The following is a 17,935-nucleotide window of genomic DNA, read 5'->3' as shown; positions in this document are numbered from 1 at the left end:
AGCATAGAAATATTCATTTTAACCAAGTAAAACACTGTAAGTCACCCTTTAAATTTGTTTTGGATTTGTGCCAGCATTCCGGACAATGAAAGAATTACTACAGTCTCACAAGATATTTCTGGTTTACCTATTGTCAGGGGTTTTGGTGAGAGAGTGGAGAGAAGAGAGGAAGGCTCAGGCTATTTCTGAATGTGTGGTTGATGAAGGTGTAGTTCCCAGTCTGTGTAAGTACAAATACAATTCTATCTGCTGTTACAGACTATAGGATACATTTAGAGACTATATCAGTTAAGAGCTCAATTAATTTCAGAAAACAAGTAATTTTACAGCAGAATTTAAAATGCAATCTTAATTTAAATTTTCTGTCCATATTAATTCTAGTATTGTTTTAATTTCATAAACACTTGACGAAGTAAAAGAAAGTGAGAAAAAAAGACAGAAGGGTGTCTTCTCTCTAGGATGAAAGCACAGAACTAATATAAAAATTAACTAATATAAAAATTTTATCTTAAGACTCCTTGTTACTGCATGAATCTGAAGCACTGAGGATTCACATAATCTCTGCTTGCCTTGTTTCGTGATAGTAGAAGAACAAAATCTACCAGGAAGTGTTAAGTTCCTTAGAGAGCACTAAGAAGCATTTTTAGGTGACATGTTTATTTGATGGTTGCGTATCACTGTGGGGAACTTGACTACATGCTTCAAACAGTCTTTTTCAATTACCAGAAGCAATTTAATCATTATTTTCTATTTAAGCCAATTTATCATATGGTCAAGGAGAAAACCTAATATTCTTCCAAGCAGAGTTTAGCTATTTTTTGTGTATACATACAGAATATATTTTTCCATTTAAAAACACAATTGCTTTTGCCATGAGCATAACTAAAATCAGTTAAAGCACATGAAAAATAATCTCTTCATCCCAGTCATCTTTTCAAGCAAGTTTCTTCAACACCACTTCGTAGGCTTCCTTACCTGATGCTTTATCACCACAGACTACACAATATTCTACTACCTGGGGCCGCTGAACATCAGTTTTTCCTAGTAGACGTTCCACTGAAGCAGAGTCTGTCACTATCTAAAGCAAAATTCCGGAATAAAAAGATGTAATTAGCCAGATATAAAGGTAAGAAGTCTTGCCTATAGAACAAGATTGGTGTATCAGCTAGGAAGAGAGGACTGAATTTATGAATAAGTATGGCATGTGGAATGAAATTAAGTAGTGTAAAATGCAATTTAATGAGAGTTCTTATTGACAATAGTGAGACTTTTGAAACAGTCATATCAAAACAAATTACAAATAAAACTGCTAGCTTTGTTTATTACAAATGTTTCCTCACTTGTGCAATCAACAGTATTTTTCCCTTCTTGCAAATACTCTCAAGCAGCTGCTATATTTTAGCCTAAGACAGTTGGCTTTTAGATGCTGTTCCCATCTATCTCTTCTCTAGCTATTAGGGATGTATGGTTCAGAAGGGATAGCCTGGAGCTCAGATCTACCATAGAAACAGTTTAGCTTCCAAAGGCCTTGGATCCCAAAACTTCTGTTCTGAACATTCTATTTAACCAAGAAAAATTTAAAAACCCAACCCCTCTATAATGTCGGATATCCTATTTAGCATGGAAAAATTAATTTTAGAAGATGTTTAATAACATTTAAAAAATATTTATGTAAAAGTTACTCTTCTTCCTGTAAAATATTCTCTATTGTAACAGTAACAAGAGACACCACGCACTTTCTCATTTGTTTTATTCTTTTTTTTAAGAATGCTAGGAAAAAATCTGAAATTTCATGAGATGTAGATTATTGTTACATCATTGGCTTTGCAAAACTTCTGTTCATGTATATTATGCTCAAGACCCACATAAATAATAACATAACAGAGCTTTATTGCAATGTCTTGATACTGAATATAAAGTACGAACTCATGTAGATTTGCTCAGGTGAGTTGTATCTCTGCATATCAGTGAATCTTAGACTGAGAAATCCTGGCACTTCTCACAAGCACTATCTTAAAGATTCCCGTATGTCTTTGGAACCTGAACGAGAACACACAACGAGGGATGATAAGTGCAATGGAATACATGAGGTAGGTGAAGACTGAAGGATTTATGATTGAAAAATGAAGCCTAAAATTAATATGTCTGATCCATGTCATGAGAAAACTACTGCAAATGGTCTTAAAGCAATTTAGACTTAATTTAGAAAGAAACAAAACAAAAACAACAACAACAACAAAAACCCAAAAACAAACAAACAAACAAACAAACAAACAAAACCACACACACAACAAAATTCCATGGTTTATCTAAATACTACTGTATTTACCTGAATTCTGCCTGGCACAATGTTGTCTGTGGTGGTAAAGATAAGCTGCTTGGCATTAGATGTCTCAGGTGCTGCCAAGATCACCTTTCCTGCACCACTTCCATCTGGACTAGCTAAAATGAACTGTTGCTTTGGAGACACAGCTGAATCCACTGCTGTCACTATTTGAATTTTCTGTCCTGTTTGCTGATCTGTCACAATCTGTAAAACATTGAAGAAATTAGTGACCACAGTACATTTTATGTTTTAAAATCTTTCATTCCATCTCAGAATTGTATCAGTGAAAAATTACAAAGAAGCTATCTCAAATTTTTTCTTTATAAATGGCACTAAGGAGATGTTCCCCAGTTAACATTTACCAATGCATTTTTTACCTACATATTTTATGTAAGATGTTACTCCCTAAAGTTATCAACAAAAGATGGAATCAGGCAGCCTTATTGTTTCACATTCTGATTCTCAAGATTCCCTTATGATGGAAGGTTTCTATTTCCGATACAGTTATCTGGTAGCATGATCTCTATTTTGCCTGGTAGAGTAACCGTATCAATTTGCACTAGTATTTCATTAAAATTTAGTAAATCCTATATAATTTGCCATTGAATACATTCTGATACATTAATGACAGTTTTTTATTGTCTACCAGTAACAAAGTCCCACTGTGCAGCATTCCTGAAGGCCAACTTTGTGCTAAATAGATTAATCTCCTACTGTCTCCTAAATAAGTGGGAAGTGGAGACAATCTCAGATTTCTATTGGCAATATCTCACCCTTTGCTGTGGCCAGGGCTCAGGAAATTTGTTTGTGTAGGCAAGGTTTAACCTGTGTTAATACTCCTCACTGGCTAACTATTATATACAGCCATCTAGTCAGCATCAATACTGAGGGAAAAAGAATTCTAATTTTCACTAAAAATTACCTGATCTCACAAGAATTAAAGGAAGTATTACACAGTCTTTAGCATGCTTTCGTATAAAGCTAAGTAGGAGGAGAAGAAAAAAAGAAAATATATGATAGTTGGTTAATTAATGGATTTTTACCTGAATGCGTTGTGGTGAAGCTACAGAAGAGTCTGTGGAAATTATCTGGATACGCTGGGAAGGGCTGGTCATCACTGGAGATTCAGGTAGCGAAGTCTGAACAGTCGGCACCTGTAAATAACATACAGAATTTTAATTCAGTGTTAAGGTATTGAACACTTTAAAAAATACCTATATTTATAAAAGATCAGATAGCCCTATAGTTTAAAATCTAAATTTACTGGAAAGGTTACAGTCATTTAACCACCTTGGATTGGCTTTCAATGAATTATCAGAGTATTTTCTTTTTCTGGAAATGGAGTGAACCTGACAAAACCAAACCACCACTACCACCACCACTCTGCTCAAATGAATTACTGGGTAAGTACTGTATGATCCTTTAGCTTACTGAAATGCAGAAATACTTTTTTTAAACTTTTGATTATACACTTGTCTCATTTTTTGCTTCTGTAAGTAAAATGTTAAGGAGTTCCCCTTTTAATAATTTCAAAATACTTATGAATGACAGATTAACTTTCACACTGCTTCTCAATACTGTTGTTTCTTGTCCTAGTCCATATCTTTCTAGACTACCAAACTATAATGCAAATTTAATTCTGAATACTTAGCCTGAAAAACACCCCCTGCAAAGCTGTTTTCAGAGAAAAAATGTTAAATGTTGAATTAAACATGGATGATAACCTTTAGATTGGATATTGGGAAGAATTTCTACCCTCACTGCCCAGGGTGCCCACAGAAGCTGTGGCTGCCCCTGGATCCCTGGAAGTGTCCAAGGCTGGACTGGATAGGGCTTGGGGCGCCCGGGGATAGAGGAAGGTGGATTAGACAATCTTGAAGGTCTCATCCAACCCAAACTATTCTGTGAACCTGTTATCTGGAGTAACATGTCCAAAACCAGGATGGTCACAAGTTGTTTTTATCAAATCCTCTTCTAAACAATCTTGGAATTCTATCTAAATTTCCACAGTTGGACAACAGGGCAGTTTCAACTTTAGCTTGCTTTGAAAAATCTTTGTTTAACATACAGAAAAGTTAATTTATGACATTAAGAAAAACAGTTTAGATAGCAAGGAACATGGACTACAGTCTCTTTGGAGAAGCAGAGGTATTAAAATACACAAGACTTAATGAAATCATACTATTTACTCCCCTATTGCCTGTACCATAAGTAGTTCCACATGCTGTAAAAGTGTAATCTAAATTAAACATACAATCTCCAATTATCTTTAATACACAGGTCACAAAAGTTGCACGCTAAATGAAGAAAACAGACAGGAGAGATGTAGAAATAAGAGGCGTCTTCTAATTATTGGATGATTCAAAGTTTTCAGCTGCAGAAATCAAGATAACTAGGAGAGGAAAAAGACCCCCAAAAATCCAGACTCTTAGAGGACACATTTAATTGATGATCTTCTTGTCTTCCATGCCAAATTATTAACAAAGCTATGCGCCCTTTAAAAGATCTAAATTAGAGCAAGGTGGTCTTTTAAAACTGTTTTACAGTTGTTCAGTTGTTTTACAGCTGTTCAGTTGTTCAATCCTTAGCCTTTTATTGATGCATGTTCAAACCTTACACCACAATGTACTGCAGGCAGCTTGGAAAAAAAGAATAGTCTATTCTTCTATATTGTTCAAGGAGAAAGACAGAGAGACATAAGGAACCTGCATGGAAATTCTTTAAACATTTTGGAACTGAACAGCCACATCGTTTTCTGGGTTTGCAAAGTATGTTTAACCCAAACCTCATGTGGCACAATTTGAGGCCATTTCCTTTTGTCCCTCACCTGACTCCACCCTCCAGTCAGGGAGTTGTAGAGATTGAAAAGGTCCCACCTAAGCCTTCCTTTCTCCAGGCCTAACAGACCCAACTCCTTCAGCCACTCCTCAATGACTGACACGCCAGCTCCTTTGCTCTTTTTTGGACACAGTTCAGCCCCTCAATGTCTTTCTTGCACCGCAGGGCCCAGAACTGACCCCAAGAATTGGTGGCATCACCAGTGGCCAGTACTGAGTAACAGTCACTACCCTGTTCCTGCTGGCCATGCTGTTCTTGATCCAAACCAGGATGCCACTGGCCTTCTTGTGTGACCTGGGCACATCCAGCTCACATTCAGCCACTGTCGACCAGCACCTGCAGGTCCTTTCCTGTTGAGTGGCTTTCCAGCCACCCTGCCCAAAGCCTGGGGCACTGTGTGGGGCTGTGGTGACCCAACAGCAGGACCCATGGCCTTGTTGAACCTGACATTGTTGGCCTTGGCCTCAATCCCCTCATCCAGGTCATCCAAAACTGAGCCCTGAGGAACCCCAGTAGCGATTGAATAGTGGCTGTGGCACCACTCCCCAGCACTCTCTGGCCCCAGTCATCCAGCCAGTTCTTAACCCCACAAAGATGCACCTGTCCAAGTCATGGGCCGCAGCCTCTCTGAGGCAGTGCTGGGAGACAGCATCAAAGGCTTTGCTGAAATACAGGTAGGCACATCCACAGCCTTTACTTCATCCATGAGGTGGGTCACCTCACCATAAAACAAGATCAGGTTGGTCAGGCAGGACCTGCCTTTCCCAAACCCACACTAGCTAGGCCTGATTCCCTGGTCCTGTGTGTGCCATGTGATCTCACTTAGGAAAATTAATTTAAATTAGCAAAATTGAAAGGAAAATCCATTATATTTCCTGTAGAGCATCTTTAGCTTTAAAAAATCATTCCACAACAAAACATTTTTATGAGGCTGCAGTGAAAGCTGACAAATGGATGAAAACAGAAAATATTTTTATGATTTTCAAAAGTTAAATTTGTTATGGTACATGAAGTTTTGAGACAGTGACCATGTACTTGACAGGTTTTACAACAATAAACTTACTAACAACAATAAACAACAAAATCCAGTGGACCTCCACTACAAAAGATTCTGCAGCAAATGAATAACTTATTTGTCTAAGTAGCATTGGTATTTTCTTCTAATTTCAAGGACTCCATAGCACAGAAATATGCTCACTATTAAAATTAAGCACTTGACAGAAAATATAATCATATATTGTACATCTCTCTAAAAATAGTTTCTATACATAATTATCTAAGGGAGTGTATTTACAGCAGGGGTACACCGTAAATGTTAGGTCAATTAACTGTGATCTAGTGTAGAAGAAAGTATTACTTGTATCTAAAATATAATTGCTTGGGCTCTCAAACCAGTAAGTACCACTAGCACCACTAGCAATAATTTCATATGCTGAAGTTTATAGAAACTAATAATGATTTGCCTTAAGTGACATAGAAAATCTGCACAAAGCTCAATAAATACAAAAATACACTTAAACACATATGCATCTACCTCTTTCATCATTAAACTAAAACCAAGTATTTGGCAATTAGGTGCATTTTGAAGGCTAGCAAAATTTAACTTTTTTTTCTGTTTAAATTATTATAATTTTCCCCCTTTTAAACATAAATATATATAATTGCATATTTACCTTATTTTTTTCTACTTTTTCAGTTTCTAAATTTTAGATGAAATCATATTAAAATTCCAGTAGATGGGTGTATATATATAAAATATATATGTATATATAAAATCAGTAGTTTGAAGCTAAGTTTCTCCAAGCATTTATTTTATGACATTAGAAATAAATAAGGTTTCTTCATAAGCATATAGTCATGTTTGTACAGTAATTTACTTATTTGCCCATCATGTTCATATGCATCTATGTGTGTTTGTACGAGCATATGTACATATATAATAAATATTCGTCCTGACTAACCAAATTTTCAATACTTTCTGTAGCTTATTTCCCCCTACCACACTGATTATAAAAGCAATATCTGAGAAATAAATTGAAGGAATAATCCATTGGCCACATAGAGAGAAATTTTTAAAGCCTCTAATATTTTCTAACTTAAGCAGAAAAACATTTTCTATATTCACTCCAGTAAAAGCCAAAGTAATTGTATTACTTGAATACATTATGTGTAAATCAATTTCAGAGACAATAATTTATATTCTCTTTCCTATATTAATTAAAGCATAATTAAGCAATCACAGAACAAAAATTTTTAACTGCACACATAAAACAACAGAAGAATTTCAATGAAAAATATGGTACCAAGTTTTACACCTGCAATTCAAATCAAATCAGAAAGACTTATTCTTCCATAGATATTTTTCCTAATGAATATCTTTAGCTATTAAATTAATAATAGGTTGTTACAAAAAAAATGTATATCCAGATATATTTCTTTCACAGGCTAAAGACACATCTAAAAAAATTTTCAATTATTCTCTTTGGAATTAGCTCTCCTGATCTCTCCCAAGTGGTACTTTGTAGGATGGCAGTTAAAGTTGAATTCACCACTAAAAGAACTCTAGTTTAACTGCCCTAATAAGATGCCAGTGCAAGATCTTGGATAGCACATAAAAAGGCAACAATCACAGAAGAAACTGCAATTGGCACATCTGCATGCTAAAGAAAATCTCAGACCACCTCTTATGTAACACCCCACACTTCTATTACACCAGCAGCTATGCCACATCTGGCAACAGTCTTCAGTTCAAATGCTGCCAAACTGCCTAAACCAGATATGATCTTACTCCCATTTGCACTTTCTGTGAGATACCTCTCAGGCTCATGGTATGTCTAGGTCTTTTACTGTTAACAGGAACTTGAGAAAAGCTGTATTTGAACCAAAAATTGTTTGAGAAGATTTTGCATCAAAACTCCACTTTGAAAAATCATCAGAAATGAGCAAGTAACCAATGATAGCAATAAAATATGAAATATAAAGGGTCTTATGACACTCTTAATTAATTCTTAAAACAAAGTAAAAACTTGTTCCATCAGAACAACAGTGTTTCCACTCTCCTTTTCCAGCACACTGTCTTCATCTGGACCAAAATCTGAACTGCAGAACTACTTATGATGTAACATGTCAGAGATGTCTGAAGAGGGTCAAAAAAATATCTTATGTGACAAAGATATCCAGTATTTTTTGAGCTCCATGGGAAAACATGCTTTCCAAAAGGCGCCAGACTTTGATAGTTTCCTATCAGGACACTGAGGGAACTAAAAGCAACTCAAAATTCTCCAGCAATGCAGCTGGCATAAACAAGATCCAGGAAGAACAGGGCCCAACAGTCACTTCATGTGACTCTCTCCCTGTAGCCTCTGACAGGAAAAAGGATGCACTGGGAATGGTTTGTGGCTGCCAGAGAGCTGGCCAAGGACAGTTTTAGCAACTACTAAAAATGATTCCTGGTTACACCAGAGCTGCTGTTGGAAAGATGAAATAGACCTTATTTCCACCGCCACCACCCATTCCCTCCCCTTCCTCTCCCCCACCCTGCCCATGACAGCTCTGTTTAATTTTTTTTTTACATTTTGCACTAAAATCACAGGTACTACACAGGGAATGCACCTCCACTTTAAAAACAAACATTTTTCTTAAACAGTATTTAAGTCAGATCTAAGCTGGTGCTGGGACTGCACCTAGGCCACTTGCATATTGCACAGTGACAGTACTAAATAAATACTTGAGAAAAACAGCATTACTTAATTTTGCATTAAGGCATAAGTATTTTTCCTGCTTTCAAAAGCTGCTCAGGATGAGGAGAAACTGCTGAAATCCCCTCTGAATCCCCTAGCTGCTCTCCATTCTTCAGTTTCATGAACTGTAAGTAATGGCAACTTCAAACACTAAAATGGAACTCTCATCCAATCTGTTCAGAAATGCACAATTGGAAAAAAATTTAAACAAGCAACACTATATAAAGCAGAAGCAAGCAAAAGCAGTGAAACCATTTGAAACCATTACAAGAACAATTTTTAAAAGTCCTAAAAATAGAATAAGTACAAAAATACATGCAACACTGGAGCGCACTCAGCAACTTCTGTGAAACATTCCGTTGATGAACTCTTGCTCAAGAAAGTGAAACAATGTAGCCTACTTGCATGACAGTCCGATTTGGTGCTTGGCATAGCAGTTCTCAATAAACTCACGCACTACATACATGGCAGTTATGTTGAAAAGGTGATGCCAATATAGGTAAAGCTGCTAATATATGCATTAGATTATCCAGTTGCAACTTCTCTCTTACAGTTCATAACCTGAAATTCAATGCATCATCAATGACCCCCTTCTTCCATTTAATTTTCATCCAAAAAATTGATATTCCGAAAGTCTCTCATTTTCTGAAGCCAGTGCCAAGTTTGATTCTACATTTTCTCTAAGATATGGTGAGTACAAATATAGAATTTTAGCATATTTAAAGAAAACTAGTTATGTATTGTTGCGGTGTGATGCATTTACCTGTATTAAAAACTATCTGACAGAAAACAAAAATAGCAGGCAGCCAGCCATTCATACAGAAATGATTCAATATTAACATGGTCATAGTATTAATGAATTCCTAATGAGATAATGCTGCTTACAACTGGTTTTCCATGAACAAAGTTTTCATGGTGTTACGCAGTGGACAGGCATGTCATTGAAGCAGCAGCTGAATACTATAAAGAGATGAAGCCCTCTATTTACCCACCGGCCAGGAAGAAATCACAGAGCTTCATACACTCTTGAGATGGAGCGATCTCTCCAGTGGCATGATACAACCATCACACTATGTTACCACGGTGCATTTCCTGCACGAGGAATTACAAATGTCACATATTTTATGTGCTTTAGATGTTATTACAGCACCCAACCTATACCAAAATAGTATAAAGTTTGTCAGTATTTCCATTACAGGTTTCTCTTTCCAAGTATATTTGGAAGTCTTTTTAAAAAATGCAGCTTGCCAAATTTATACCTGGTACAGAAAACTAGAGTGAAAAATCTCTGTTGGTTTTCACTGTGAAACTTAGGAAGTTTTTTGAAACTATTCCATAGATGTTAATTCCAGGACACGCACCATGCCATTTTCCATGCTAAAAAGAATGAAATTTCTTTTTTAAAAATGTACTTCTAAGTAGGGAATCTCAAATCCACTTCTAAAAACAGAATTAAACTTATATTTTCTTCTTATATAGGACTTATTCTTGAACTAAAAATATTTTTAATATACAGGCGTAATCTTGGCTCAATAGGTGAAAGAAAACTCCAAACTAATGTCTGAAAAGTGGCCTTATCTACAGAGGTCTCTCAGCCCATTTGCCCTTTATTATTTATTAAATCCCTTCATTACATAACCATACGAAAAATCACAGTAAACTTCAAGGTTACTAAACCAAATAATTTTAATCGGACAAAAGATCTAGTTTATTTTTTGACTGAAGTTTGCATAGTGAGGGAGATAAATTATTTTCTATGGCCATGAACACTTGCAGTTTGTGTTTATGAGTTGATTTAAACTTTTTAGCTGTTGAGCATACAAGCTTCAATGAATATGCATCAAGACATCACTTAATATCACTTTAAGTAGGTTTTGCACTTTTTTTCTTTTAAGTGTAGGCACAAAATATAAAAACTGATTTAAGTTAACCACCTTGCTGTAAATTCACCATAGCACATAAGTAAAACAGGTAACTTCAAATACTGTGGTGGAGCTAGATTACAATTCCAGTTAGGTGCAGAAGCATTCCATGTCCCAAATTGTCAATCTAATGATCAAATGACAAGAAATTTTGCTGTATTAATTTTTTAAACAATTCATAATACAGCCAAGTTTCTCTATAGCTCATGTTGAACTTTCTACTTGCATTCTTCATATGGGGGCCACAAGAACAAAGTAGGGTGAACAAAATGTGTCCCAGATGCACTGGTTTCATACTTGTCCCCAAGTGTAAAGCAGCACTTTTCTTTAAAGATCTTCTGTTCCATTTATGCTTAATTGTAAACAGTAGGGACTCCCTAATAAGTTTTTAATTTCAAAATCTCATATACCAACTCTTGTGATATCATCTGTCACTCACCTCAGCCACCTGCTGAGTCTCCACTACCTGCTGAGCCAGCACCTCCATATTGCTTGCCATGGTGAAACAAGACCATTAGAGAACCTGTTTGGAAAGATGCCAGCAACTTCTATCAGGCACAAAAGTTTGGGTTCTTTCTTAGTATTAAAGAAAGCTCTGCTATGACTTTTTAAAAATTTACCATTCTGAAATATCTGGCAAATAAAAGAAGATGCCATTGATGTGTGTGTGTGCACATATACATACACACATATATATACATATGGGACATGCATACTGGAACCATGCTGTTCAAACTGCTGAGGTACAGTTGTTTTTTTACTTTACTAAGCCTCTAATATACTTTTTCCACTCCTTTATTTAAGCTGTAAAGAAGAGATGTTAATTTCATAAATGAGAAAGGACTAATTTCAAAGTCAAGTACTAATGCAGTTTGTGCAACTCATAGACCTCAAAGACACTTTCCTCAGCTCAGGCCAGAGAAACCTTGCCACATGCTGAACCAGGGAGCAGCAAGCTAAGAATGCTGTTCGGCATAAAATTTCACTGAGTCGTTCTGTCAAACCACCAAGTTCATCCATATTCTTGTATTGTATAAGAGTAATCTTATACAATAAGGGAAATGAACAATTACATCTAAAATGTATCTTCCATTCTTTAAACTATTTCTTTATTATAATGTGATACTATTATCACAATGAGAAGAAAATACTACAGAATCATTTTATCCTATTCCAAGTAACTCCACCTTGAACTGTAGGGGTTAAAAAAATACAAAGAAATCAAAGACAAACAATTAAAAACCATTTCCAATGTATTTTTAATTATCGTTATTACGGGTGTATTTCTTCAAAGGTAAATTTAATTAAGATTTTCAATTAATGCATTCAGTTTTTAATTGTGACTTGCTAATTACAGAGCTAGACTTCAGATTCTGATCCAGGTGTACGTAGTAAAAAGGCATTCCTGAATGCTGGCTCGTTTGATGTTTCACCGGAAACCTCCTTAAAACTGCAAAGCAGTCATTTAATATAAAATTTAAAAATAAAGGAAACAATAGCAACACAGGTAACAGAAAAATGTATGCATGTCTGTAGCACCCATTTAAATGTAACTTCTACAAAGCTAACATTCTTAAATATTCAAAATTCATTACGTTAAATGGATTCACTTATATTGCGACAAATATGAAAGTAATTTTGTATCTGTCAAGTAAAGATTATTTGTAACAATGCATAATCAAAGTTGAGACATCCCCATGGAATTTGTATTTATGCTAGGTTCTCTTACAGCTTGTCATTACTTTATTGAAGTATTGCACTTGATCAAGACTATGAACCATTTCCACCAAACTCAGCTTATGGATGGTTTCTCAGTTGTTCAATGGTTCCTTTTCAGTGTTTCCTCTTATTTTTTTTAATATTCAGCAAGAAGCACAAGAAGCATAATCATATGCTCATAATATGCTGTTTTCTTAGCACTTTATGATGACAGAAGCCCTTCAGATGAGATACTTAGTTCATAACAGTACTTTTCCAAGACACAGAACGCAAGTGTTTGCTGTAGAATGAGTCTGACATATGTGCTGTTGTTGGTGTTATCACCAAGGCTTTTTGTACGTTCGACCTTCATAAAAGAACCTCAAGATGAGGCTATCGGATCAAATCCAGCTTTGAGCACAGAGACCATACACAGCCATGCCAAGTTTCTCAATGGTGTCAACTCCCAGAAGGCAAAATCAGCTCCCTAGCAAAAGCCCCGAGCAATAGTTTGTAAGGCAACCACAACAAACCCCCCCAAACCAACACAAGAGGTGAAATTAAAAAAAAAAAAAAAACTAGGAAGAGGCACCTTGAGCACCAGGAAATTATTTTCAGCATAATAGGGTGGCAGCCAGCTCAGTATACGCTGTCCAAAACACTGGGTAGAATCACTAATCTTTCCCTAAGCTGCAGCGCAACCTCAGAAGCAAGTCATAAATTCTACTTGAGAGGTTCCAAGGGTATGCCCCTACTGACAAGACACGGCAAAAGGCCACATTCAAACTTCTTGAAATTTGTTCCTTTGTCTTAATGAAACGAGGTTCTTTACGCTGTGCGCTCGACTCGGCTACACCGAGCGGCCTCCAGCAGGCCGCCATCGGCGGGACGAGCGAGAAGCGGGTACCGCCCTGCCGGCAGTCTCCGGTGCATTGTCCCGGCGGCACGAGGCCCGCCCACACCCGGACACCGCCGAGCGAGCAGGAGCCCCGCGAGCGGCGCCGGCCGCGCTCCGTCCCCGGCCGGGCCGCGCCGGGCCTGCCGCGCCCCCATTGGCTGACCGCGCGCGCCGCCCGCCCTCATTGGCTGTGCCACGCCCCGTCCGCTGCTCAAGAGCCTTCGGCAGCTCCCCGCCGCGCGCCGCCAAACCACGCCCCCGGCCCGACCAATGACCTCACGACAGGCGCAGCGCTCCCCCGCAGATCGCCCATTGGCCTAGCCGCCCGCTTGTAATGGTGGCGGTACCGCCCCTCGAACAGAGGGAGAGCCCCCCGGGGATTCACTGAGCACAAGATGGCGGCGCTGGCCGCCCGCCAGAGCCCAGGCGGGGCTGCTGCCGCCGCCATTAGGCCCCTTCCCCTCCCCTCCGGTACAGCCTTGTGTCCGCCTAGAGGAGGCCTAGGCATGGCAGTGAGGAAGCGGCCGGTAAGATGGCGGCGGTTTCAGCCCCGTATGCAAAGTACCCGCCGCCCCCTCCCCTCCGCCCTCCCGGTGGCAAAGGTAAAAGGGTCGGGTTCAAGCCGCCGCCTCCGCCCGCTCAGACTCCATCTTCTGTGTCTGTGTGTCCCGCGCTCGTTATCGCCGCGACAATCGCCCTACACCCCCTGGACAGCAGACTTTGCTCACCGCGACCGGACCAGCCCCGACCTCAGCCGGCCCACGCTGCAACCAGCGGCTCCGGCACCGGACTGCCCCGCCGATCGACCCAGCACGCCACAATGGTCGTTTCCTCTCTCTCCAGGAGCTGTAGACCAGGCCAGACCACGGCTGGTGCTCGCTTACCAGACAAATACCGGAGCCGTGCAATCCCCCTCCCCTAAACCCACCGTCACCCCACCCCTCCCCTCGCGGGGGTGTCCAGAGTAGGGCCCGCTGCCGCCTCCCCGCGCCCCCTCCCTCATCCTGGCCCCCACGAGACAAACCCACCAGGCCGCTTCAATTTTAAAAAATGTTTTTTACCTCAGGAATGGGCGCCAAAGGTGCAGTGGCGGTGACCCGACCGGGCCCGGGCAGGCCGGTGCCCAGCAGCGGCCCTCCCTCCCCCCGCGGGGGCTGCAAGGGGCTGTGGGGCCCGCGGAGGGGAGGGGGCCGGGGCTGTGTTGGGGTCGGGGGTGTTTTGTTACGTGTGCCGTGCCCTGTGACAGGTCAGAGTTCGTGACCCTACCGCCGCCGCCCGGTAGCGCGTCCCCGCTTCCTCTTCCAGCGGCAGCCCGGCCGCGGCCCCTCCATCCCCCGCGGGGCGGGGCCGGCGGCGGGGAGGGGCTACCGGGCTACCTGGGCCTTCCGAGCCCTGCACCGCTCCGGCCGGGCCGGGGAAGTGCCGGGAGGAACCTGGCCTCCGGGGCAGCGAGGGGAAGGTACGTTCACCGCCTTTGTCCATCTCGCTCGGGAGGCTCCTCAGGAGCTGGAAGCCCGAGGTAGTGGGTTGGCGGTGACTGTCCACTGCGCTGATGGTATTGATGTTCCAGGTGTACCTTGCTGAAGAAGTATGGTATGATTCTCGCTGACGATGCAATCAAAGGTGTGCTCACAGTTGAGCAAGCGCTCACAAACGCCGCCGCCAGACTGTCGAGTTTTTATTTAATTTTGTAAAGTCAATGTCATTGATTAGGGCTCTTAAGGCAAAGCTGGCTGTGAGGTATGTTGTGCCTTCAAAGACACAATGATAGGCACAAAACAGGTTTGGGTGTAGCTGAGGTGGTTTAGGAGTTTACCACCTTTCAGTGCTTGTCTTCTCACAGGCTATCAGATGTTCACCCCCTCGTAACTAGCTATTTCTTAACCTACTCTTATCTTAATGCTTCTAGTAGGTTTCCCTTGAGTCTAATAATTTTTACAGAAGTAATTTAAGGAGCAGTTAGATGAATAAGGTAACGCCTGAAAGAAAACATATGGAAGAGCTAGCAGTTGAATGCAAGAATCAGAAACAAGAGGTGCTGTTGACTGAATAGTTACACAGTCAGTATGCTGATTTTTTTTTTGTTGGTTTTTTTTTTTGGAAGGTTGTAGTTTTTTCTAAGAACTGGCTCCTTGAGGTAAGGGTATGATTAATGTGCTAGACCTACGAATTACAGTGTTACTTTCAGAGAACAGGAATTATTAAACCATGTGATGTGCAGATGTTTTTGCAATACACAAATAAAGGAAAATGCTTCAAAGATGTCTTCATTGTGGGTGTTCATTACTGTAATGTTAAATACATGAAGAATTTTCAAATTCTCAAAATATGGACATGTGCATACCTTTAGAAGCAGATTTTTCTTTTAACTTCATAAAATATACTATAAAAGTGTGACTGAATGAAAGGAAAAATGGAAAATGCTAAAGCTAAATATGAATGGCTGGCTCCCCCCCACAGTGTTTCCTGATGGGCAAGTTGAGGAAAGGTTTAGAAGGCAGGAGGCTTTGTCTCCTCCATCTTCCTTGTTTCTGCCACCAGGAGAAAGTTTTGCAGCAGTTTTGCTCTGAGCTCTGGTGGAGAGCAGTCATACTTGCTGTACAGCTCCACCACGCGCGCTAAGGTTGAGGAAAGCTGCATTAACATTGTGACAAATTTCACTGTGGTTTTTGCAACAATTTCAATGAAGTGTAGAACTACAGTGTATACCCTTAACTTATTTAATAAGCAAGATTGTATTAGATAATGATGAAAATTGCTAAATTTATATACACAGATATATAAAGGAGTGTTAGTAAAAAGTGCTTTTTGGCCTTAGCTATGACTGGAGATAAATTAATAGAAGATGCCAGAGGTGAAAAACATCAAAGAGAAGTGAGATTACAAGTCAAGGTTAATAACAAGACTGGCAGCAAAGAAAATAGTTATATTTATCTACCACACTCTGGTGAGATGACTGTGGATTGCAGCCACATGATAACCCAGTCACTCATTTTCCCCTCCTCTTCTATAGAAGGACAGGGAGAAAATGACATGAAAAAGCTCATAGGTCAAGATAAAGACAGAGCAATCACTTAACAATTACAGTCGTGGGCAAAGCAGACTTGGGGGAAATGTATCTAACTGCCAATTAAAATGGATATGGATGATGAGAAAGCCAAAAATTAAAATACCACCTTCTCTAGCCACGGCTTTCTGCCAAGTGTTTCACCCCCTCTCCCATCCGGCCCTCAGGGGATTGGGGATTCCAGCCGACACACATCAGCTCCTGCTTGCCCTTCTGCTCCTCACGGAGGGCTCCTGTCCTCATCCCGCAGGTCCTGCCGGGAGGGCGAGCTGCACCGAGAGCTGCCCTCCTCGCGGGACACCGGGCTGCTCCCCTCACGGGACAACGGGCTGCTCTCCTGATGGAGCACGGGCTGCTCCCCTCACGGGACAACGGGCTGCCCTCCTGATGGAGCACGGGCTGCTCCCCTCACGGGACAACGGGCTGCCCTCCTCAGGGCTGCTCCCCTCACGGGACAACGGGCTGCTCTCCTGATGGAGCACGGGCTGCTCCCCTCACGGGACAACGGGCTGCCCTCCTGATGGAGCACGGGCTGCTCCCCTCACGGGACAACGGGCTGCCCTCCTCAGGGCTGCTCCCCTCACGGGACAACGGGCTGCTCTCCTGATGGAGCACGGGCTGCTCCCCTCACGGGACAACGGGCTGCCCTCCTGATGGAGCACGGGCTGCTCCCCTCACGGGACAACGGGCTGCCCTCCTGATGGAGCACGGGCTGCTCCCCTCACGGGACAACGGGCTGCCCTCCTCAGGGCTGCTCCCCTCACGGGACAACGGGCTGCTCTCCTGATGGAGCACGGGCTGCTCCCCTCACGGGACAACGGGCTGCCCTCCTGATGGAGCACGGGCTGCTCCCCTCACGGGACAACGGGCTGCTCTCCTGATGGAGCACGGGCTGCTCCCCTCACGGGACAACGGGCTGCCCTCCTCAGGGCTGCTCCCCTCACGGGACAACGGGCTGCCCTCCTCAGGGCTGCTCCCCTCACGGGACAACGGGCTGCCCTCCTCAGGGAGCACGGGCTGGCCCGAGGGGGCCTCTCCTCGGGCCGCAGTTCCTGCCCGGAAAGAGCGAACTGCTCCCAGCCTTAGCTGAGAAAGGATTTAAGTGGTGGTCAATTTCAAACGCACCTGCTGAACGTGTGGGCTGCAAGAGGCCAAGGCTCTCTGGCCATGGTGGTGGCAGTAAAAGTACATAATTGACTAAGAGGGATCAAAACTTGGGGCATGCCAAGTAGTATAAAATACAAATAGGGTTTGAGGTTATTCATGTGTTTTGAATATTTGGGATAGATAGTACTGTAGAGCTCAGTTGTTTGGTTTTTTTTTTTTTTTAAAGTTTTCATTTCAGTTGCTTAAAATTTTCTGGAACTTTCAAGGTAAATTGTCAGAGATGAGTCAATACTTAGTATGGAAGAAATCAACAATTACAAGTGACTGACAAGGATTTAA

At 41.2% G+C, this 17,935-nt stretch overlaps 1 protein-coding gene and 1 long non-coding RNA gene across 9 annotated transcripts in view; one reads left to right on the top strand and one right to left on the bottom strand.

The window, feature by feature from the left end:
• The window catches only part of NR2C2 (nuclear receptor subfamily 2 group C member 2), a 39,543-nt gene extending 24,785 nt beyond the window's left edge, over positions 1 to 14,758 (bottom strand). For 2 of the 8 annotated variants that reach the window (XM_053953432.1, XM_053953435.1), the window contains exons 1-5: positions 14,484 to 14,658; positions 11,266 to 11,349; positions 3,370 to 3,480; positions 2,330 to 2,530; positions 976 to 1,078 (exon numbers count right to left, since the gene is read on the bottom strand). In XM_053953432.1, the coding sequence (XP_053809407.1) occupies positions 976 to 1,078; positions 2,330 to 2,530; positions 3,370 to 3,480; positions 11,266 to 11,325 (475 nt within the window). In that variant the 5' untranslated portion in view covers positions 11,326 to 11,349; positions 14,484 to 14,658. Of the gene's footprint in view, positions 1 to 975; positions 1,079 to 2,329; positions 2,531 to 3,369; positions 3,481 to 9,896; positions 9,997 to 11,265; positions 11,352 to 13,116; positions 13,500 to 14,150; positions 14,197 to 14,483; positions 14,659 to 14,688 lie in introns of those variants that run through there. The other 6 variants (XM_053953434.1, XM_053953433.1, XM_053953438.1 and 3 more) reach the window with 6 other exon arrangements.
• On the top strand, positions 1,780 to 4,807 carry LOC128793941 (uncharacterized). Its single transcript, XR_008432936.1, has 3 exons — positions 1,780 to 2,090; positions 3,671 to 3,729; positions 4,607 to 4,807. It is a non-coding gene; the product is annotated as an uncharacterized LOC128793941 (long non-coding RNA).
• Positions 14,759 to 17,935: the final 3,177 nt, after the last annotated feature.

This window comes from Vidua chalybeata, chromosome 12 (assembly GCF_026979565.1).
Source record: "Vidua chalybeata isolate OUT-0048 chromosome 12, bVidCha1 merged haplotype, whole genome shotgun sequence".
NCBI classification, from domain to species: Eukaryota; Metazoa; Chordata; class Aves; order Passeriformes; family Viduidae; genus Vidua; species Vidua chalybeata.
The sequence above is the reverse complement of the archived record's forward strand: the minus strand, read 5'-3'. Positions and strand labels throughout refer to the sequence as shown.